Here is a 20416-nt window from a genome sequence, read left to right on the forward strand (position 1 = left end):
CACAGAGCATCGTGTGGGAATTTGGGGGTGTATGGCCATTTCCCAAAATGTAACCATCTCTGGTTCTGACAGAGTCCAGAATAAGACCTGTAAACTCAAGAGAATTCTTCATCTAGAGCCCAGTGACCCCACCAAATACTTTTTTCTCACTATGCAGAAGGACACCAACTTCTCTGTTCTTAGCTGCCTTTTCAGAATGCCAGTCTTAGTCAAACACACCAAAACCACATTTTTTCCCTTGGCATTTAAAAAGTCTGGGAATAGGCACCAACATATGGATATTGGTTTCTTACTGGATAATGACCTTCACATTCCTGGAGTGCTTCTGACTGAGTTTAGCAGGCTTTTTTTCTGGGAAGTAGACAAAAACATTGAATTCATTTGCCAGAAATATTTGGGGGGCACAAGTGAATTTTATTTTATTTTTTCCTAAGGACCATCAAATGAATATTTCACAACCCCTCTCATGTCTGAAGTCCATAAGTATGGCGGCAGCATAGGAATGGTGTGTAACGAAGACTCGAGACTCGGGCTCTGTGAAAGTGCGGCACAGTTAGACTGAACCGTGAAGGTGCCTCTAGAAGACAAGGTGCCCTAAAAGGGGGACAGTGGGTACACCACATCCTCTCAAGTCCATGGCAAAGCCAGGGTATATATATTCCTGCCCCCAGGGTCCTAGCTCTTCCAAGTGTTCCCCAAGAAATTAAGGTGTTCAGGGGTGCTTGGGTAAATCAGTTGATTAAGCATCTGATTCTGGATTTTGGCTCAGGTCATGATCTCAGTGTTGTGAGATCAAGCCCTGCATTTGGCTCTGTTGGGGAGTGTGCTCTCTCTCCCCCTCTGTCCCTCCTCCTCCTCACACATGTGTGCATGCGTGCTCTCTCTCTCTCAAATAAATAAAAAATCTTTAGAAAAAAAGGGAAGTAAGGTGCCCAAAACAGAACTATAACTAAATACAGAGAACAAACTGATGGTTGCCAGAGGAGAGGGGTTGAGGATTGGGAAAATGGGTGAAGGGGAGTGGGTTATGAAATGAATAAGTCCTGGGAATGAAAGGCACAGCAAAGGGAATATGATCAAATGTATTGTAATTGCATTGTGTGGTGACACAGATGGTAGCTACAATTGTGATGAGCATAGCACAATGTATAAGCTTCTCAAAACACCTGAAACTAACATAACATTGTGTGTCAAGTATACTTCAATATAAATAAATAAACAAACAAACAAAGTAGGCCTCCCATTACTGTTGGCCTAAGGCTGCACTGGGAAGCCCTAGGTCAATACTGTGAGATGCAGACAGGGTCCTCCATCTCCCCCTCACCATTCCCCTCTGCTCTCCACTGTGGATTGGTCTGATAAGGGAGTCCCCAGTAGAGATAAAATATGGGACCACAGGGTGTTGATGGGGAAGGTGGAGAGAACAAGGAGCAGGAAACAAAGAAGTAATTTTGGAATATGAGATAATCCAAGAGAGCATAGTCCCTAGTGAATAGAATAATCACCTTATGATTGAAAAGAAGAACTGGTTGGTGGGAAAGCAATAAAGAAGAAGAGCCAGTGGTGCCTGGGAGGCTCAGTCAGTTATGGTTCTGCCTTCGGCTCAGGCCATGATCCCAGAGTCCTGGGATCACGTCCTGAATCCAGCTCCCTGCTCAGCAGGGAGTCTGCTTCTCCCTCTACCCTCCCCCTGACTTGTGATCTCTCTCTCTCTCTCAATGCTCTCTCTCAAATAAATAAATCTTCTAAAAAAATTTTTTTAATTAAAAACATTTTAATTTAGTTTAAAAAAAAAGAAGAGGTGCCAAAATCCACACAGGCCTGGAGGAAGCCGTGACTAATGTTATCACAAAACACCGAATCAACACAAGACAATTGTCTTGTCTGCATGCTGTAGGGGCACAAGGAATGCTTTGTGGAAGCCAACTGGCCATCCCATACACTGCTGTCTGCAACAGCCCTTGCCAAGCACACCATCGCTGAGAGGCCAAGTCCACGTAAAGCAAAAACAAAGCTCAGGCCGTTTTATTCATTTAACTGAAGAGCTAGCTGAGCAAAGAAGGCTTTTAAGCACCGATAGGTTTCCTGTGGAGGAATCTGAACTGCACTGAGGCTTTTAGTTGACCCCTATCGACTTTCCTAACTGCCCAGCACCTGGAAAGAGCATTATCAAGCTCCAACATCATCTCAGCTTGGATACTTGTGGTCTTTGAGGCTTGAGTTATCTGTCAAAGCCCTCCCTGGTGAACGTTTCCAGGCAGTTTGTTTACATGTCTGTCCTACGTGATCTGATCTGGTTGTCACCCGTTGTACTCCATAAAGTTCCAGCATGCTCTCATAGAAAGGACATCCAGGAGAAAGAAACACAGTGTATTTAATTAAAATAAAAATCTGTTAAAAGCTAAGTTCATACCAGGCATAATTGATAACCATCAAACCCTTCAGTAGGTAATAATCATGCACATAGCATCTATGTAAGTCACAATAACATTAGATTGTATCCCAGAAAGCTGTCATTTTTTCCTCCACAAATATTACGTGAATTAATTCTGATGATACAGCTTTAAATTAAGTTTATACAATGTATTTGGGAATAACAAAACATGTTCAAGGTAAGAGCATTCTTTGAAAATAAAGAAAACGTACATATTAGTGACAATTTACTTATCTCCAGAACTTTATTATGTTAAATTCCCATAGTCTATTCTGCATCATTTAACTTGCACAAAAACTTTTTTAAAGAAATAGACTCTTACAAATGTATTTCCAGGGGTTCACATTATATTCCAAATTAGCAATCCAATCCATGCATTTGGCTCCTTGCATTACTTAATGCTTTCCAAGAATTGTTTAATCCAGGAAAGAAGAATATCCAGTTCACTGATGGCTTTGTAGATTCCTTTGTTTCCAATCTGCAGATAAAGTGAAGATATAAAAGCAGAAAATTTTCACATTTTAAAAAACAGAGTACTCAAAAACAATGACTTGAAATATTTACCCCATAAAATGTTCTTTTCATTCTGGTAATTGTTTTCATCTCTCTAGCTGAGGAAGCACAGGAAATCTAATAAATCAACAGAAAACACAGATTAGATTATTGAAGAGGCTCTAATAATACTTTTCCATCCATTCAGTAAACATATAGTGAGCAGGTGTAATGTGCTGGTCATAGGTGTGCACTGGCAGGTCAATAATAGTTGGGTTTCTGTTATCACCGAGGTTAGTTACAGTTTCATGGGAGAAGCAAGTATATAAGCAGGTAATCAATTTAAAAACAGTAAGTAACAAACTACAATGAAATCTGTGTTTGTATTGCCTAGGGCTCTATGAAAAGAATTTACAGGAATGACCTGCTTTCAATGGGGTGATCTGAGAAGGCATTTCTGAAAAATGACATTTAAATTGAGATCTGAAAAATAAGAAGGATCCAGTTTTATGAGGAAGTGAAAAAAAGAAAGAGGGTGTTGAGGAGGATGCACAGGAGAGAATAACTCAGGGAAAGGGGAAGGTGTGCAAAGGCCCTGAGGCGGAAAGGCTTAGTGCTTCCCAGAAACTAAAAGAAGAACTTGGCGAGGCCAATCCAAGAAGGGAGATGTAGGAAACATGGAAGATGTGGGAACCAACAAGAAAAAATTCCCTTTTCTGAAAAATCACTCTGTCTGCTATGTGCATTGCAGAGTACAATACTCAGGTGTTGATTGTCAGGAGAATGGACCAGGAAATATTAGTTTCTTCAAAAGAAGGAGCAGGTTGGCATTTTAAAGAAGATGGCTAGTAGCCAGGCAGGAGAAACGGCCTATCTCCTTTGTGGAGATGAATTTCCAGTCCCTGTCTGAGCACAGAAATCACTTAGAAATCAAGTGGGAGGACATTAACTTTGTCCTTTATGTGCCCACACATTTCCACAGGCTTCATTAAAAAAAATGGAAGAAAAAGGTGAAAATGTCTAATTTATCTCTTTAGTTTTTACCCATAGAAGCTTAGTGCTGGAATAGACCAAAGAGATTGTATAAGTCAGCTCTTCTCAATTTACAGAAAAGGAAACAAGGCCCAGTGGTTAAGTCACTTGCTGAAGGTGTCACAGGAGGTCCTTTCCTAGTGATAAAATAGGGCCAGGGACATCAACAAAGATAATGATTAAAACTCACAAAATGGAAGCAAATAAATGACAACATTTGTTGAAAAAAATAAAAACATGGCCAATGTCAACCAATACATCCCTCTAGCGCAGAACACAATCAGGAGGAGAGCAGGGAGAATGGGCAGCATGTAGTCTCTTCCTTATCAAGAGGAGACAACTAAAATGATTGACAGCTATATCCCAGATGCTACTATGGGGCATAAAGGTGGTGATGGTGTCACAGCTGCCCAAATGGGGACTCTGCTTTCAGGTCAGACCCTGCATAGTAAGGAAGAAATCCTTCTTGTCAGGCTTCCCTGATTAAGCACAGAAGAGCTGTAGACACAGAATGTTCTGGTAAAGGTCTGGTTTGCAGGATTCACAATCATGGCATTAGACTGCCCTGTGATAAGAGACCTGAATTTCGGGGCACCTGGGTGGCTCAGTGGATTAAGGCCTCTGCCTTCGGCTCAGGTCATGTTCCCAGGGTCCTGGGATGGAGCCCCACATCGGGCTTTCTGCTCAGCGGGGAAACTGCTTCCTCCTCTCTCTCTCTCTCTCTGCCTGCCTCTCTGCCTACCTGTGGTCTCTATCTGTCAAATAAATAAATAAATAAATAATCTTAAAAAGAAAAAAAAAAAAGAAGACATTTCAACCCAGACCAGATCCAGGGAGGTCAAAACAGTGCATGACAGATCCAGGACAGTGGTAACCAATGTCAGAGAGAAAAGTCAGAAAGAATCCATTCCTTCATTAAGCACATGTTGATGAAGGGCCTACTGTATGTCAACCTTTAGGGCTAGACACTAAAGACATGATGATGAACAAAAAGTTACTAAATAGGAGTTGTGGATAGGAAAATTGATGAAATACCAGATCACTTTAGAAGATAAAAATTTAGCAGGTCTAGGAGCTTTCTCCTTTATCTCAATTCCCCTTCAAGTGAAGACAAAAATACTGAGAAGATTGTTAGAGGAAAATAATAATAGTCAGCAGGTGTCAGGCACTAATCTGAAGGCTCCGACCATATTTATATCCTCTGTCCTCCCCACAATCCTATAAAAGAGGTGTTATTGCTATCCTCATTTTACAGATTAGGAAACTGAAGCACAGAAGTTAATATTCTGCCTATGTTCACACAGTAAGTGGAAGAGTTGAGACCCGAACCCAGATATTCAGCGTCCAGAGTCTGTGCTTAAAACCACTCCATTATACTAAAACAAAAACAAAACAACAACAACAAAAACCAGCATAACTTAGAAAATATATTCCAACTAAGCCAGTCTCTTGTTGAAAACATTCAAAATCCAGTTCCAAAGACAGATTAGCTCGAAGATCTCTGCTCTGCATTACAGAAGAGAAATGCTGGAGATGGCTTTAAAGGGTTAAGCCAACTGGCAGAGACAGAGATGGAGATTTCAACTCAAAAATGGATGTTGTGAAAATAAACAGAAGAAATCCCACGGTTGGCGGGTGTGTGTATGTGTGTGTGTGTACACTTTTTAAATTTTTTTTTAATTTTATTTATTTTCAGTGTAACAGAATTCATTGTTTATGCGCCACACCCAGTGCTCCATGCAATAAGTGCCCTCCATAATACCCACCACCAGTCTCCCCCAACCTCCCACTCCCAGCCCCTTCAAAATCATTTGTTTTTCAGACTGGAACTACAAAAGAAAATTCTAGAAATAACCAAGTCTAGGTTCAGCCAAGATCGTAGCTATGGAAAGAATTTAGAGAAGTCTTCCTATTTATAAATAGAGAGTATGATTAGATGCTCATTCCTTCTAACCTTAAATCGTCTAATATAAAAGTAGTTGGTCCAAATCTTGCAAGTGAATGAAAGAGAACGTCATCAAGAGAATCAAAACGTGCCTAACTCCAAGGCACTGTATGCAAGTTCCCAGATGCAAAGAATCAACTACAAAGCCCAGAAGCAAGTCACATGGCCCAGGGTCAAGCATGCAGGAACTGGGAATTAAAGATTAAACACCGAAATTAGGAAGCCAAAGAAACTAACCAAAATCTGGACATTACAGAAGTTAAATATCATTAAGGCATTCCTGCTCACTACGGCTCTGCCCAGAGAACTCCAAACTCCAACTTCATCCTACACCAGGGTGGGAAGGACAAGAAAGGCATCACTCCATCAAGGAACGACAAGAAGAGTAGGAAAGGAGAAAACAAGGTTTGTCAAAACAACAACAAAACAACAACAACAACAACCATCCCAACAGTAACAGTAGGAAGCACTTACAGCTGCTGGCGTTGCCACTAAGGCTGTGTTGGTTTATGGGATGTTTTCTGGTGCCAAGAGTTCCATTTACTATAAATGACCTCCTACTAGAGATTCTACCCAGGTTTCCTTTTCTTCACTGTTGTAAACATGTCTACAGACCCAGGAAAACAGGCAGGTTTTACAGTCACAATTCAAATGACATTCCTCGGAAAGAGAGATTTCTGAAGGAACGATTTCCTTTACCTTCTATTTCAGTGTGTAGTTGTTTTACTGTAAGAATGGCTGTATGATTTGACACATTTGACCAAAGCAGATATGATCTAAACTCTAGGCCATTTGTCATAGGACTAGAATAACTAGAGCTCAAAGAAAAGTGTGAGATAGTCGTGAAAAAACTAACACCAGGCAACTCTTCAACTTTATTTGAGAGAGGGAGACAGAGAAAGAGCATGAGCTAGGGACAGATGGAGACAGAAGGAGAGAGAATCTCCAGCAGACTCCCTGCTAAGCAATGAGCCCCACTGGATTTCATGGGGCTCGATCTCATGACCCTGAGACCGATCTCATGACCCTGAGACTGTGACCTGAGCTGAAACCAAAAATCAGACACTTAACTAAGTGAACCTCCCAGGTATCCTGACTGATTTAATCTTTAAAGGTAAAGATTTAAAGGCAAGATAAAAATGGCCTTGGGGCACAAGTGATGGCTCACAACAGGAGACAGACGGTGATGCAAATACTATGTGATATATACTGTGATTTAAAAAAAAAAAAAACAATTGCTCTAAGATAGCAGAGACAGCCTGACTGTGGGATCCCAGAAAGCTTCCAGAAGAAAACCAATTAGTTGCACCTTGAAAGGTAAGTAAGATAAAGTGGCAGGAGCAGGTAGAAGGGACAAGTAGGCAGAGGAAGGTCAGTACTCCAGACTGAAAGGAGCAGAGATGATTTGGACACCATGCCGGTCTCACCTAAAATGGCTGGAGTCCATGTCTTGCGTTCAGGCCCCTAGCCTCCAGCCCTGCCCCAGCTCCTCCTGCATCTGCTTCCTACACAGCCCCCAGCAGAAGTGGAGACTGTATCTGCCCGGTAGATACTCCTTCCAAGGAGTTCTAAAAGGACAGAGACGTTACCTGGCAGTTTTTGTTGTTCCAGCATCTGGAATAGGGCTCAGCAGTAGCTTTGCACAGTGGCCTTGTGGTAGCCAATGAGGTTTATCTGAGGCGCGATTGTTGCTAATTGAAATAGTGTTCAGCAAATATTAGATGCTCACTAAATGTTCATTGAACGAATGAATCAGTGAATACAATGCAAGCACCAGCTTATGGCTTCAGGCTTCACAAAGCCTAGTTTAATAACAGAATGAATTGTAAGAGTGGGTTAATATAAGAATAGCCATCTTGAAGGCCGGGAAGCCATTTTACTGAGCATCCCTAACCAGCCCACAGAGCGTATGTGACGTGAGACAAGAGAAAGTAGCTAAAACCTGAAAAAACAACTTAATCATATGCCACCAGGGCAGTTAAGTGATGGCTCTACAGGGACCAAATGTTAAAGAAAAACAAATAGTTAACTTGCAGAGATCACAATCCAGCAAGACAGGAATCTCCCTTGGTTTGCAAATGTACTGGTGATTTACAACAAAAAGGCCATCTCTTCAATGACCCAATTTCCAGAGACAAATGGCTCAGTGCCTCGAGGTCAAAGGTCGCCCTCCCCACCACAAAACTGTGGGAGGCTGAGGCAGAAGGAAATGTAGTTAAGGTGAAAGTTCTTCTAAACCTACATCTCACTCAACCGCCAGGGTGACGCTGGGGTGGCAAAAGGTTAAACAAAGTTAACCTGTCAAAGTGGGGCACAAGATATGTATGTAGCCATGAAGAAGTGCCTTGAAAATGCTATATAAACCCTTGGCTTTGAGTGCTCAGGGTCCTTGTTGAAACTCGCTGCACCGGGCAGATACTTGGACCCCAGCTAGCTGGAAATAAACCTCACTATGTGACTTGCATTATCGAGAGTGTTCTCTGTCTAATTGAGGGGTGGTCGACTCCGTACCCTAATAGAATCATGTCCTGGGCATTGGTGAGCATTTTGGTTTGTTAAAGGCAATTGGGTAGACAGATGCAATCCATAGTATTGTGACTGCAATCTCCTCATGTTTTGAATAATCATACAAATGTGTACTGTGTATGACCACTAAAGCACAAATGGAAAATCTGTCTCTACTGATCATTCTGAGGAAATGAAAAATGGGCGTCAAGGACTAGAAAGTTATACGCAGTACAGTCCTGCAGAGAACTAACTGTTTGTAGTGTTTTCTCAAAAGAACAACCTCAAATTCTTTCTCTGAAGAGTTCTATTATGTTACATCTATCATAAACATTTACAGCATTTTCACAACCTCTGGGAGAATACAAAATCATACGTAAAGTCTTATATTGACCTCAGTATATGACTTTAGACTTGATTGTACCATCTCTTTTTGTTTTTTAATTTGTCTTTTTTTTTTCCAGACCAAATGGTCTACCATGATAATTATCATGGTGCTGTCTCTTAGGAGTGACTCAATAAAATGCCAGTCTTAGTGGACATACAAAGAATCCCTAAAGGCAGGAAGCTTGCAGAAGTCAGAAAGACTCCTCAAAAATGAAAAATAATATAAGTCCATGAGTTAATAATAACACTGGGATAAAATAACAACTCATTGATCACCCTGAAAGAATGTTAGAAAAGCAATTCCTTATATTGAAAACTGGTAAATAAAGAAAAATAATTAACTACTTGTGCTGCTTTTTTTATATGATAAGTCTCTCAAGACAGCCAACTAGTAAGGGGTAAGTGATATTCACAGAATTACCCCCACTTATAAATAAAGAAGGTATAATAGAATTTGTAAAGTATCATAATATAATTATAAAATTATATCATTTATAAATGTATATAATTATATATAATAACTAATAAATATATAAATATATATTTATAAAATAAAATTATATATTAAATTATAATACAATATACTTATATTAATATATTATATATTATATATTTATTTATATATTCATAGTTATTATTATTTTTATTTATATATAGTTATATATTATGTATTATATATTTATTAAACATAATATATTTAAAAACTTATAAATATATAATATAAATATAATATTTTAAATTATAATATATATAAATAATATATTATATATACAATTATATATATTTATGTATTATATTCATACATTTTTATACATATTTGATTTATTTATTTACTTATATTTATTTTTATATATAACTATAATATAAACTATATAAATATATATTTATAAAGTAATTATAATTTTATAATTATAATTATATTATTTATTTATAATTGTATATTTATATATTCAATATATTATATATTATAATATTTATAAATATAATTATAATAATTCATGACTGCTAACATGGTAAATATAAATGCCATATACAATATGCCTCTCTGATGAAAAATACACAAAACTACAAATAAATTGATTCAGCCAAAACATCAAGCCTGAATTTGATCAAGAACCTATGCATAATTATCTATGTATGGAAAATTTTTAAAAAATGTTGAATGAATCTATGACAATTCAAGCATCAAAATACAGACTATGAGAAACTTTGTAAGGCAAATGTCCCAATATCTTTAATAAATAAATAACAAGAAGAAGGAAGAAGAGGAGGAAAGAAAAAATCTGAAAGAATTAATCCCCAGTAGAACTCTACTACAAGATATGTTAAAGGAAATCCTTCAAAGAAAAGGAAGATACCAGATAGAAACGTGGTTCTACGCAATGGAATGAAGAGTTTCAAAAATGGCAGAACATGGCAGAACATGGTTAACTTATAACTATTAAGTTAACAAAAAGGATAAAATGGAATCATTTTTAACATCAATCAAAAAGAAGCCAGAAAAAGAGGGAAGTGGAACCAACAACAGGCTGGGTAAAAAGAAGAGGCAGGGTGGTAGATTCAACACCAAACATATTAAAACCCAATCACTTAAAAGTAAATGATCTAAACCTACCAATAAAAAGATAGAGTGGATAAACACACAGAGCCTAAATATGTGCTGCTTGTAAGAAATGCACTTTAGGGGCACCTGGGTGGCTCAGTGGGTTAAGCCTCTGCCTTTGGCTCAGGTCAGATCTCAGGGTCCTTGGATCGAGCTCCTTGCTCAGTGGGGAGTCTGCTTCCCCCTCCCTCTCTGCCTGCCTCTGCCTACTTATGATCTCTCTCCCTCTGTCAGATAAATAAATAAAATCTTTGAAAAAAATGCACTTTAGACATTTTAACAATGTTTATTCTTCCGATCCAAGAGCATGGAGTGGTCTTCCATCTTTCTGTGTCTTCTTCAATTTCTTTCATGAGTGTTCTGTAGTTCCTCAAGTACAGGTCCTTTACCTCTTTGGTTAGGTTTATTTCCAGGTATCTTATGGTTCTTGGTGCTATAGTAAATGGAATCAATTCTCTAATTTCCCTTTCTGTATTTTCATTGCTAGTGTATAAGAAAGTAACTGATTTCTGTACATTGACTTTGTATCCTACCACATTACTGAATTGCTGTATGAGTTCTGTTTGGGGGTGGAGTGTTTTGGGTTTTCCATATAAAGTATCATGTCATCTGCGAAGAGAGAGAGTTTGACTTCTTCATTGCCAATTTGGATACCTTTTATTTCTCTTTGTTGTTTGATTGCTGTTGCTAGGACTTCTAATACTGTTGAACAAGAGTGGTGAGAGTGGGCATCCTTGTCATGTTCCTGATCTCAACGGGAAGGCCGTGAACTTATTCCCATTGAGGATGATATTTGCTGTGGGTTTTTCAGAGATAGATTTTATGAAGTTCAGGAATCTTCCCTCTATCCCTATACTCTGAAGTGTTTTAATCAGGAACGGATGCTGGATTTTGCCAAATGCTTTTTCTGCATCAATTGAGAGGACCATGTGGTTCTTCTCTTTTTTCTTATTGATTTGTCTATACTGCCTAGAGCAATCTATACCTTTAATGCCATTCCAATCAAAATTCCACGAGTATTTTTCAAAGAGCTGGAGCAAATAATCCTAAAATTTGTATAGAATCAGAAGAGACCCTGAATTGCTAAGGAAATGTTGAAAAAGAAAAACAAAACTGGGGACATCACATTACCTGATTTCAAGCTTTACTACAAAGCTGTGACCACCAGGACAGCATGGTACTGGCATAAAAACAGACACATAGACCAGTGGAACAGAGTAGAGAGCCCAGATATGGACCCTCAACTCTCTGGTCAAATAATCTTTGACAAAGCAGGAAAAAATATACAGTGGAAAAAAGACAGTCTTTTCAATAAATGGTGCTGGGAAAGTTGGACAGCTATATGTAGAAGAATGAAACTCGACCATTCTCTTACACCATACACAAAGATAAACTCGAAATGGATAAAAGACCTCAACGTGAGACAGGAATCCATTAGAATCCTAAAGGAGAACATAGGCAGTAACCTCTTTGATATCAGCCACAGTAACTTCTTTCAAGATATGTCTCCAAAGGCAAAGGAAACAAAAGGGAAAATGAACTTTTGGGACTTCATCAAGATCAAAAGCTTCTGCACTGCAAAGGAAACAGTCAACAAAACAAAGAGGCAACCCACGGAATGGGAGAAGATATTTGCAAATGACAGTACAGACAAAAGGTTGATATCCAGGATCTATAAAGAACTTCTCAAACTCAACACACACAAAACAGATAATCATGTCAAAAAATGGGCAGAAGACATGAACAGACACTTCTCCAATGAAGACATACAAATGGCTATTAGACACATGAAAAAATGTTCATCATCGTTAGCCATCAGGGAGATTCAAATTAAAACCACATTGAGATACCACCTTACACCAGTTAGAATGGCCAAAATTAACAAGACAGGAAACAATGTGTGTTGGAGAGGATGTGGAGAAAAAAAGACAGTCTCTTCAATAAATGGTGTTACACTGTTGGTGGGAATGCAAGTTGGTGCAGCCACTTTGGAGAACGGTGTGGAGATTCCTTAAGAAATTAAAAATAGAGTTTCCCTATGACCCTGCCATTGCACTACTGGGTATTTACCCCAAAGATACAGATGTAGTGAAAAGAAGGGCCCTCTGTACCCCAATGTTTATAGCAGCAGTGGCCACAGTCATCAAACTGTGGAAAGAACCAAGATGCCCTTCAATGGATGAATGAATAAGAAAGATGTGGTCCATATACACTATAGAGTATTATGCCTCCATCTGAAAGGATGAATATCCAACTTTTGTATCAACATGGACGGGACTGGAAGAGATTATGCTGAGTGAAATAAACCAAGCAGAGAGAGTCAATTATCATATGGTTTCACTTATTTGTGGAGCATAACAAATAACATAGAGGACATGGGGAGATGGAGAGGAGAAGGGAGTTAAGAGAAATTGGAAGGGGAGATGAACAATGAAAGACTATGGACTCTGAAAAACAATCTGAGGGTTTTGAAGGGGCGGGGGGTGGGAGGTTGGGGGAGCCAGGTGGTGGGTATTAAGGAGGGCACGTATTGCATGGAGCACTGGGTGTGGTGCATAAACAAAGAATTCTGTTATGCTGAAAAGAAATAAATGTTTTTAAAAAGGAAAAAAATGCACTTTAACTAAAAGCACCTTTTAAGTTAAAAGGACAGAGAAATATATCATACTAATACTAACCAAAAGAAAACCGAAGTGGTTCTATTTGTATCAGAAAAAGTAGGTTTCAGAACAAAGAATATTCTTAAGGACAATAGGGCACTTTTATAAAATAAAGGGGTCAATTCATCAAGATAACACTGCAATCATAAATATTTATGCACCTAATAGCAGAACCTCAAAATATATGAACTCCATGAGTACTGATAGAACTTCAAGGAGAAACGGAAGACTCCACAATTAATGTCAGAGATGTCAATAATTGAGAAAATAAGTAGAAAGTCACCAAAGATAAAGAAAGTTGAAATGAAACAAGATGGAATTGGGAGGGAGACAAACCATAAGTGACTCTTAATCTCACAAAACAAACTGAGGGTTGCTGGGGGGAGGGGGTTTGGGAGAAGGGGGTGGGATTATGGACATTGGGGAGGGTTCATGCTTTGGTGAGTGCTGTGAAGTGTGTAAACCTCGTGATTCACAGACCTGTACCCCTGGGGATAAAAATATATGTTTATAAAAAATAAAAAATTTTTAAAAAAAAGTTGAAAAACAGTAATGATCAATCGATCTAGTGGACACTTCTAGAATACCCCACCCAGCAAGACATCTACTCTTTTTCAAATACACAAAATATATTTACCAAAATTAACCAGATTCTGGGCCACATAATTTGGCTCAACAAATATAATAGAGAACTTGAGTCATATAAAGGAGGATCTCTGACCAAAGTAAAATATTGGAAATCAAAATCAAAAAGTCATCTGGAACAATCCCAAATATATAGACACTGAATGACACCCTTCCAAATAACTGACGGGTCAAAGAAGAAACCAAAAAGGAAACTGGAAAGTACTTCAAAGTGAGTGAAAATAAAACACAACATAGCAAAAGTTGTGGGATGTAGCTAAAGTTGTACTGAAAAGGAAGTTTATAACACTGAATTCCTACACAGAAAAAATTAAAAAAAAAAAAAAAAACCCTCAAACTGATAATCTCAGTTTCCACCTTAAGAAAACACTGAAAGACATTGAGTTAGTGACCCGAGCTTTCACCGTAGGAAATCAGAAAGAAAAAAGTAGATAAAACTCAAAAGTGACAGAAGAAAGGAATAATAAAGTTCAGAATGGAAATCAGGGAAACCGAAGCGGAACATAATAGAGAATATTAATTAAACTAAAACTGGCTCTTTCAGAAATCAGTAAAATTGATGCATTTCAATAAAATTTTAGGGAAAAAAAGGGTGAAGACGAAAATAATACCAATATTTGGAATGAGAGAAGTGACAACAACCTGTACTCTACAAAACATTAAAAAGATAGTGAGAAAATAGCATAGATAATTGGTGGGTAAGATTTGGTAGAATTGACAAAATGAATAAAAATCATTGAAAAACACAAGCTATCAAAGCTCACTCAAGGAGAAATCGATAACTTGAGTAGCCTTGTATCTATTAAAAAATAGAATATTTAGCTTAAAATCTTCCCATAAAAAAAACTCTAGGCAAAAATGGCTTCACTGGACCATTGGCTTCAAAAATGGCTTCAAAGGACCAATTCTATGCAAATCCTTCCAGAAAATAGAAGAGGAGAGAATACTTTCCAACTTACTTAATGAGACCAGCATCATACTAATTCCAAAAACGAGACAAAGATTACAAGTCAAGAAAACAACAGACTAATGTCCCTCATAAATGTAGATGCAAAAATTATTAACAAAATTTTAGCAAATGGAACCTAACAATACCTGATAAGGATAACACATTATTACCAGATAGAGTTTATCCCAGAAATCCAAAGTTGGCTTAACTTTAAAGATCAATCAGTGTAATCTGTATCAGTTCTCCTAAAGACAAAAATCACATGATCATCCCAATAGATGCAAAAGTCATTGACCTAAATGTGAGGCCTAAAACTAGAAAAATTCTAGATGAAAACATAGTAAACATTCTTTTGACCTTGTGTTAAATAAAAATTTCTTAAATATGGCATGAAAGGTATGACTCATTGAAGAAAAAAATTGATAAATTGGACATCATCCAAATGTAAAATGTCAGGGCACCTGGGTGGCCCAGTTGGTTAAGTATCTGCCTTCGACTCAGATCATGATCCTGGGGTCTGGGATCAAGCTCTGAAGCAGGCTCCCTGTTTCTCCCTTCCCCTCTACCCCACTCTCTCTCTTGCTTTCTCTGAAATAAATAAAAATAAAATCTTTTTAAAAATGTAAAATATCTTCTCTCTTCAAAAGAAACTTTTAAAATAATGAGATGTCATAGAACAGGAAAAAATATTTTGAAATTATATATCTGATCAAAGATTTGCATGAAGAATATATTTTAAAAGACACATACTCAAAACTCAGTAAGAAAATAACCAACCTCATTTTTTTTCCATGGGCAAAATATCAAAATCAAAGAAGATACATTGTTGGTAAACAGGCAAATAAAGAGATGCTCAACCTCGGTAATGGGGAGATGCAAATGGAAAACACAATGCGATAACATCACCCTCCAACTACACTGGCTGGCATCTATAAACATTGACTCTACCAAGTAAGAGCAAGGATACTGAACTCTCACACACTATTGATGAACATGTAAAATGATAAACTGCTTTAGAAAGCAGTTTAGCCATCTTTTTTATAAGACGTACACCTAACCTATAGTTCATTCCTAGGTATCTACCCAAGAGAAATGAACATATCTGTCCAAAGACCTGGATGTGAGTATTCATAATGGCTTTATTTGTGAGAGACAGAAACTGGAGAAAAATAACCAACAGGGGCGCCTGGGTGGCTCAGTGGGTTAAAGCCTCTGCCTTCGGCTCAGGTCATGATCCCAGGGTCCTGGGATCGAGCCCCATTTCGGGCTCTCTGCTCCGCAGGGAGCCTGCTTCCTCCTCTCTCTCTGCCTGCCTCTCTGCCTACCTGTGATCTCTGTCTGTCAAATAAATAAATAAAATCTTAAAAAAAAGAAAAATAACCAACAGTAGGTGAATCGATATGTAAATTATAGTATATCATTGTGATGGAATACTACTTGGCAATAAAAAAGTATAAATGACTGATACACTAATAGCAGGAGTGAATCTCAAAGTAACTATGCTTGGTGTAAAAAAACTGACACAAAAGAATATAACAATACACCATTTATGTTAAATTCTAGGATATGAAAACAAATCTATAGTGACAAAAGGCAGATCAGCGGTTCCCTGGGGACGGGAAAGAGAGGTAGGGAATCACCAAGGGGCACAAAGAAACTTTGGGGACTGATGGATATATTCATTATCTTAATTGTGGTGATGGCTTCAGAGGTGTGTACGCATGTCTAAACTACCAAATTATACACTTAAAACATTTTCAGTTGTATATCAACTCTATCTCAACACTGTTAACAAGTACATCACAAATATTAAGCACACACAAAATATATATGGGAAATGTACATACTAGTCTTATGATTATGCTGATGCATGGGACTCTGAAATTTTTAGCAGGTCTAAAGCTACTTATTTACCTTTCTCCAAACTTCCTCCGTCTATACTGTTAATGAGCAACCGCCCCTGATTCAACCCCCCAAGTAAGAACCTTTGCCTCATTGCAGACTCTACTTTCTTCCTCACTCTCCTTTCCCAGGACACCAGAGCACCACCACTTTACCCCAGGCACATTATTACAAGGCTCTTCTCATTGTTTTTAATCCCTCGAGCCTCACCACCCACCCTCCACCCCTCTACCCTCACCAAAGAGGTCTGCGTTATCATGTCTTTCTTAACCAGGTCCTTAGCAGCATTTCCTCGCTAAAATCTAACCAACCAGCCTCCTCTTCCCACTCCCCAAGCCGCTTCACATTCCCACTCATTACTCGAAGCTTCCTGAATAGGGTGTGTCCTTTCATACCATCAAGCCTTTATTCAAGCTTCTCCCCTGTTATTCCTGCCCCTCCTGAGAGCACAGACCAAATCCTACTGACCTTCCTCATCCAGCCCAGGACCTAGAAAATAGAGAAGCAGGCCACCCTGCTGTAAGCCGACCTGCAAAAAGTCAATTTGCAAAACCAACTCGTTTCTTTCAGCCATTTGGTTTCAGGCGTTTGTGTTTTTGTTTGTCCTTACAACACCATTTTCAGAAAAATCCGATTTTGTCTGTTTCACTTCCCTTGTTATTCATGAGAGCAGATGCTCAGTAAGTTTGAATGAAACAGATACCAGCTTCTATTATCAAAAATACAAAATTATGACTGGCCAAAAGATTAAACGCAAAGAAACACCTATTTCCCTAAAGCAGTGTCTGACAAGGCTTTCCAAAGCTCCGGTTCATCCTCTGGTTTTCCTTTTCGGTTTCACAATAGTGTTAGTTTTACCCCAAGGCATAACCTCCACAGTTTGTGAGACAAATTAACTGGAGCTAGCAACGGTGGGCTTCAGGAGGGAGAAAGAAAGAAAGCCCAGAATTAGGTGGCCCTTGGGAGGTTGATTGGCTGTATGCTCGTATATGGCCACAAGGGGGTGACAGCCACCTTGGTAAGCAGCCAAACCCGCACGAGGGGCGCCCGGCCGCTGGTCTGCTGTGTGGCCCGCATCCCTAAAAGAAACATCCCTTTGGACAGAAGCGTCTTGATTGACAGGTCTTTTCAGGAGTAAACAAAAACAAACTAATCCAAAAACAAATCGAGGCAAACCAGAGTCCCTAGATAGTTGTATGTTTTCTAAATCTTTCCTTTAGAACATTGCTTGATTTTTGTTACAGCTCATTACATGTTCTCACTACTTGAGCCTAGGAAACCGAATTGATGGGAAAACAGACATGGCTTCGGGGTTCCAGATGTCCAGACACCCACTACAGTACCAGGCAAGGATTTATTCCAGTGCCCCCCACCCCCATCATTAACAACTTCATTTAAAAGAACGTTAGATTAAATCTGATGGCTAATGCAAAGGCCAGCACCTACGCAGAGGAACCAGGGTTCAAACAAAAACATGGAGAGAAACAGAATGCATTTAAAAGTCAAAACAAACAAACAAACAAAGCCAGGCTGAAAAGGATGCCTCTCACCTGACACTGAAATTCAGGGAGCCGCTCACTTATTCCTTTAGACTCACTCTAGCTTACAGTGGCTGCCTTACATGGCATTATTTCCCCTATATCAAGTCCTTCAAGGGATCTTCCCCTCTTCCATCTTTCAGTGGTGAAAATGCTCTAGTAGGAGTACTTATGAGTTAACCAGTTGCGGGGGGATGAAATATATGAATTATGTGATAATTCAGCTTAATTTTAAGAGACTATTTATACCATTCACTGTCTTAATAAGATGAGCTCATAGCTCAAGTATAGAAACAGCTAAAGATAAGTAAGTTTCTTTCCCCTGGTTTAGGCAAGGGAGCTGGCCCAGAGCATTTGCTGTCTTCTACAAAGGTCCAGTTTGTAATTTTTCTCATTGCACTTCTCTGGATGGAATAAGAGAGTTTATGGAAGACCATGCAACCCACGTCTCAAACAAGGACATAACTTAAACACAAACTAACCAAAGCAAAGGGGAAGGCAAATTCATTGGAAGTCTTTACTTAACTGACCAGCTCACCCACATAAAATGCCTCTGTGCCTTGGTCTGCAACTTGAGATCTGGAGCACTTTTAAGGACCACAAGGAAAAGACATTCTAGCTCTTAAGAAATAAAAATCTGCCTCCAACTGCCCAGCATTTAAGTCTCAATGACCATAATCCCTAGAGTGGAGAGCTTGTTTCCATCTGGCAACCTAGCAATCATCACCATTCCGTGCTTACACCTCCTGCAAAGTGCAGTCACAATAGGCTGGGAAAGCATCCTTGGACCCTGAACAAGTTTACGGAAAAGATCCACCACTCCCCACAGAGGCAAGTCAACTACTACTGCACGTGTCCTGGCTTAATTATTTTGGTGTGCTTGGTTTCATTTTTCTGTACTGGTCTTTATTACTGTGGATGTTTATGGAGAAATATGGTCACTTTTACCTTCCTAATGAATTCCTCATTGCTTGTGGTGACCGATGGTGACCATACCATAGCATGATGCCATTTAAGTCCCAAAGAAGACATACCACCCTTTTTTAAAGTTTTGACGGAGAGTATGCCTTAAAAAAGGAGTCACCAAAAAAGGTTAGATAATTAAGAAAAAAGTAATCTAAAAGCCCTCATCAGTATGAGAAAGCAAGGAAGGAAGGAAGGAAGGATTTAAAGAAAAAGACACCTGCTACATATTTATTCAGTGCTGGTTCACTGATGATAAACTGTCCACTGGGACCACAAGCCAACAGTTAGAAAGCCCCTGTTACTCACCCTTCGGGGCAGAGATAGCTTCCTACTTGTTAGGTAGGTTTCTAGGTTCAAACTCACCATATTTGCCAGATGGATATACTTACACAGCGGCTCAACAGCTGCCTAAGACTGTGAAGTTCTTCCACAAAATGTATTTCCCTGCAGACTTGTACTTGGAGTTGACCAAAAACATCTTCCATGAAGAAGGACAGAAGCTGTTCTTGGAACCTGCAGTTTTTCTGTAAATGACATATAGGAAATTGCCTAAGGTAAAGCATGAAGAGCTTTGGTAAAATGTTGCTGAAACACCCACCCGATTATTACTTGATGGCTATCTGGAAAAATTAAAATGCTGGAGAGAAAGCATCGGACGAGTAGAAAAATGAAAGAGACAAAAATCCTCTGGCTTACCATAAATAGCTTTTTTGTTTTCTTTTTTAATAATCGTATGTTTTTTATGCGGTCTTCCTACAGTAAAACAAAGGGAAATAAGTTTCATCCATAATGACAAATGTCCTTTCAGCCATCATCTTAAGCAGAGCCTAATACTTACTGGAATCGTTGTTTTGAACCATGCTGCCTTGACGTACAGTGTGTCAACAGCTTGGGACAGTGTTCCCCTTGGGTAACAACCTTTCGCGGAGGAAGATGGCTTGTGCTTGGCAAAGGCAAGAGACAGAACAGCAAACAGCAACCCAGACCTCCAAATGCAATTCACCTGCATTTCCCTCCACCCCACTCTGGGCTCGTGTCACTGGTAGCAGCCAGAGAGTTCCTTGTGCTGGTTAGATGATTGGACAACCTACTTACTGGAGCTCTCAAGTCCACCTCACCAATGAGATGCTGTGGTAGATAACTTACAGTGTCTATAGAGGAAGATCCCTTTGGTTGTTCTATTTTTTTAGAACTCGCTTCATAACCAAAACTACTTTGACCACAGCAACTGTGACATTAAGAAAAAGTTCAGGTTTACTGGTAAGGTTGGGGCCCCCCTTTAAAAAAAGAAGTCAGAATTTCAGTTGCATATCACAACAGATTCATTATTTTTAAAAGTGGTGCTAAGCCAGTAAAAT

At 38.9% G+C, this 20416-nt stretch overlaps 1 protein-coding gene and 1 pseudogene across 1 annotated transcript; one reads left to right on the top strand and one right to left on the bottom strand.

Annotated features, from left to right (window-relative positions):
• Window positions 1-2707: 2707 nt before the first annotated feature.
• On the bottom strand, window positions 2708-20136 carry IL26 (interleukin 26). The gene is made up of 5 exons (XM_059183631.1): window positions 19897-20136; window positions 19755-19811; window positions 19448-19582; window positions 2999-3064; window positions 2708-2912 (listed from the first exon to the last, which is right to left on the bottom strand). The coding sequence occupies exons 1-5, from the start codon at window positions 20065-20067 to the stop codon at window positions 2826-2828; spliced, it is 516 nt and encodes a 171-aa protein (XP_059039614.1). The 5' UTR covers window positions 20068-20136; the 3' UTR covers window positions 2708-2825.
• On the top strand, window positions 7538-7669 carry LOC131839964 (U4 spliceosomal RNA; annotated as a pseudogene).
• Window positions 20137-20416: the final 280 nt, after the last annotated feature.

Source organism: Mustela lutreola, chromosome 8 (assembly GCF_030435805.1).
Source record: "Mustela lutreola isolate mMusLut2 chromosome 8, mMusLut2.pri, whole genome shotgun sequence".
NCBI lineage: Eukaryota > Metazoa > Chordata > Mammalia > Carnivora > Mustelidae > Mustela > Mustela lutreola.

Bases quoted from the DNA above. Each gene is read 5' to 3' on its own strand.
- IL26 (XM_059183631.1), bottom strand. From the start codon at position 20,067: ATGCAGGTGAATTGCATTTGGAGGTCTGGGTTGCTGTTTGCTGTTCTG. The intron at 19,812-19,896 runs GTAAGTATTAGG...GTTTTACTGTAG, and splicing joins GGTTCAAAACAACGATTCCA to GAAGACCGCATAAAAAACAT. The intron at 19,583-19,754 runs GTAAGCCAGAGG...TGTCATTTACAG, and splicing joins AAACAAAAAAGCTATTTATG to AAAAACTGCAGGTTCCAAGA.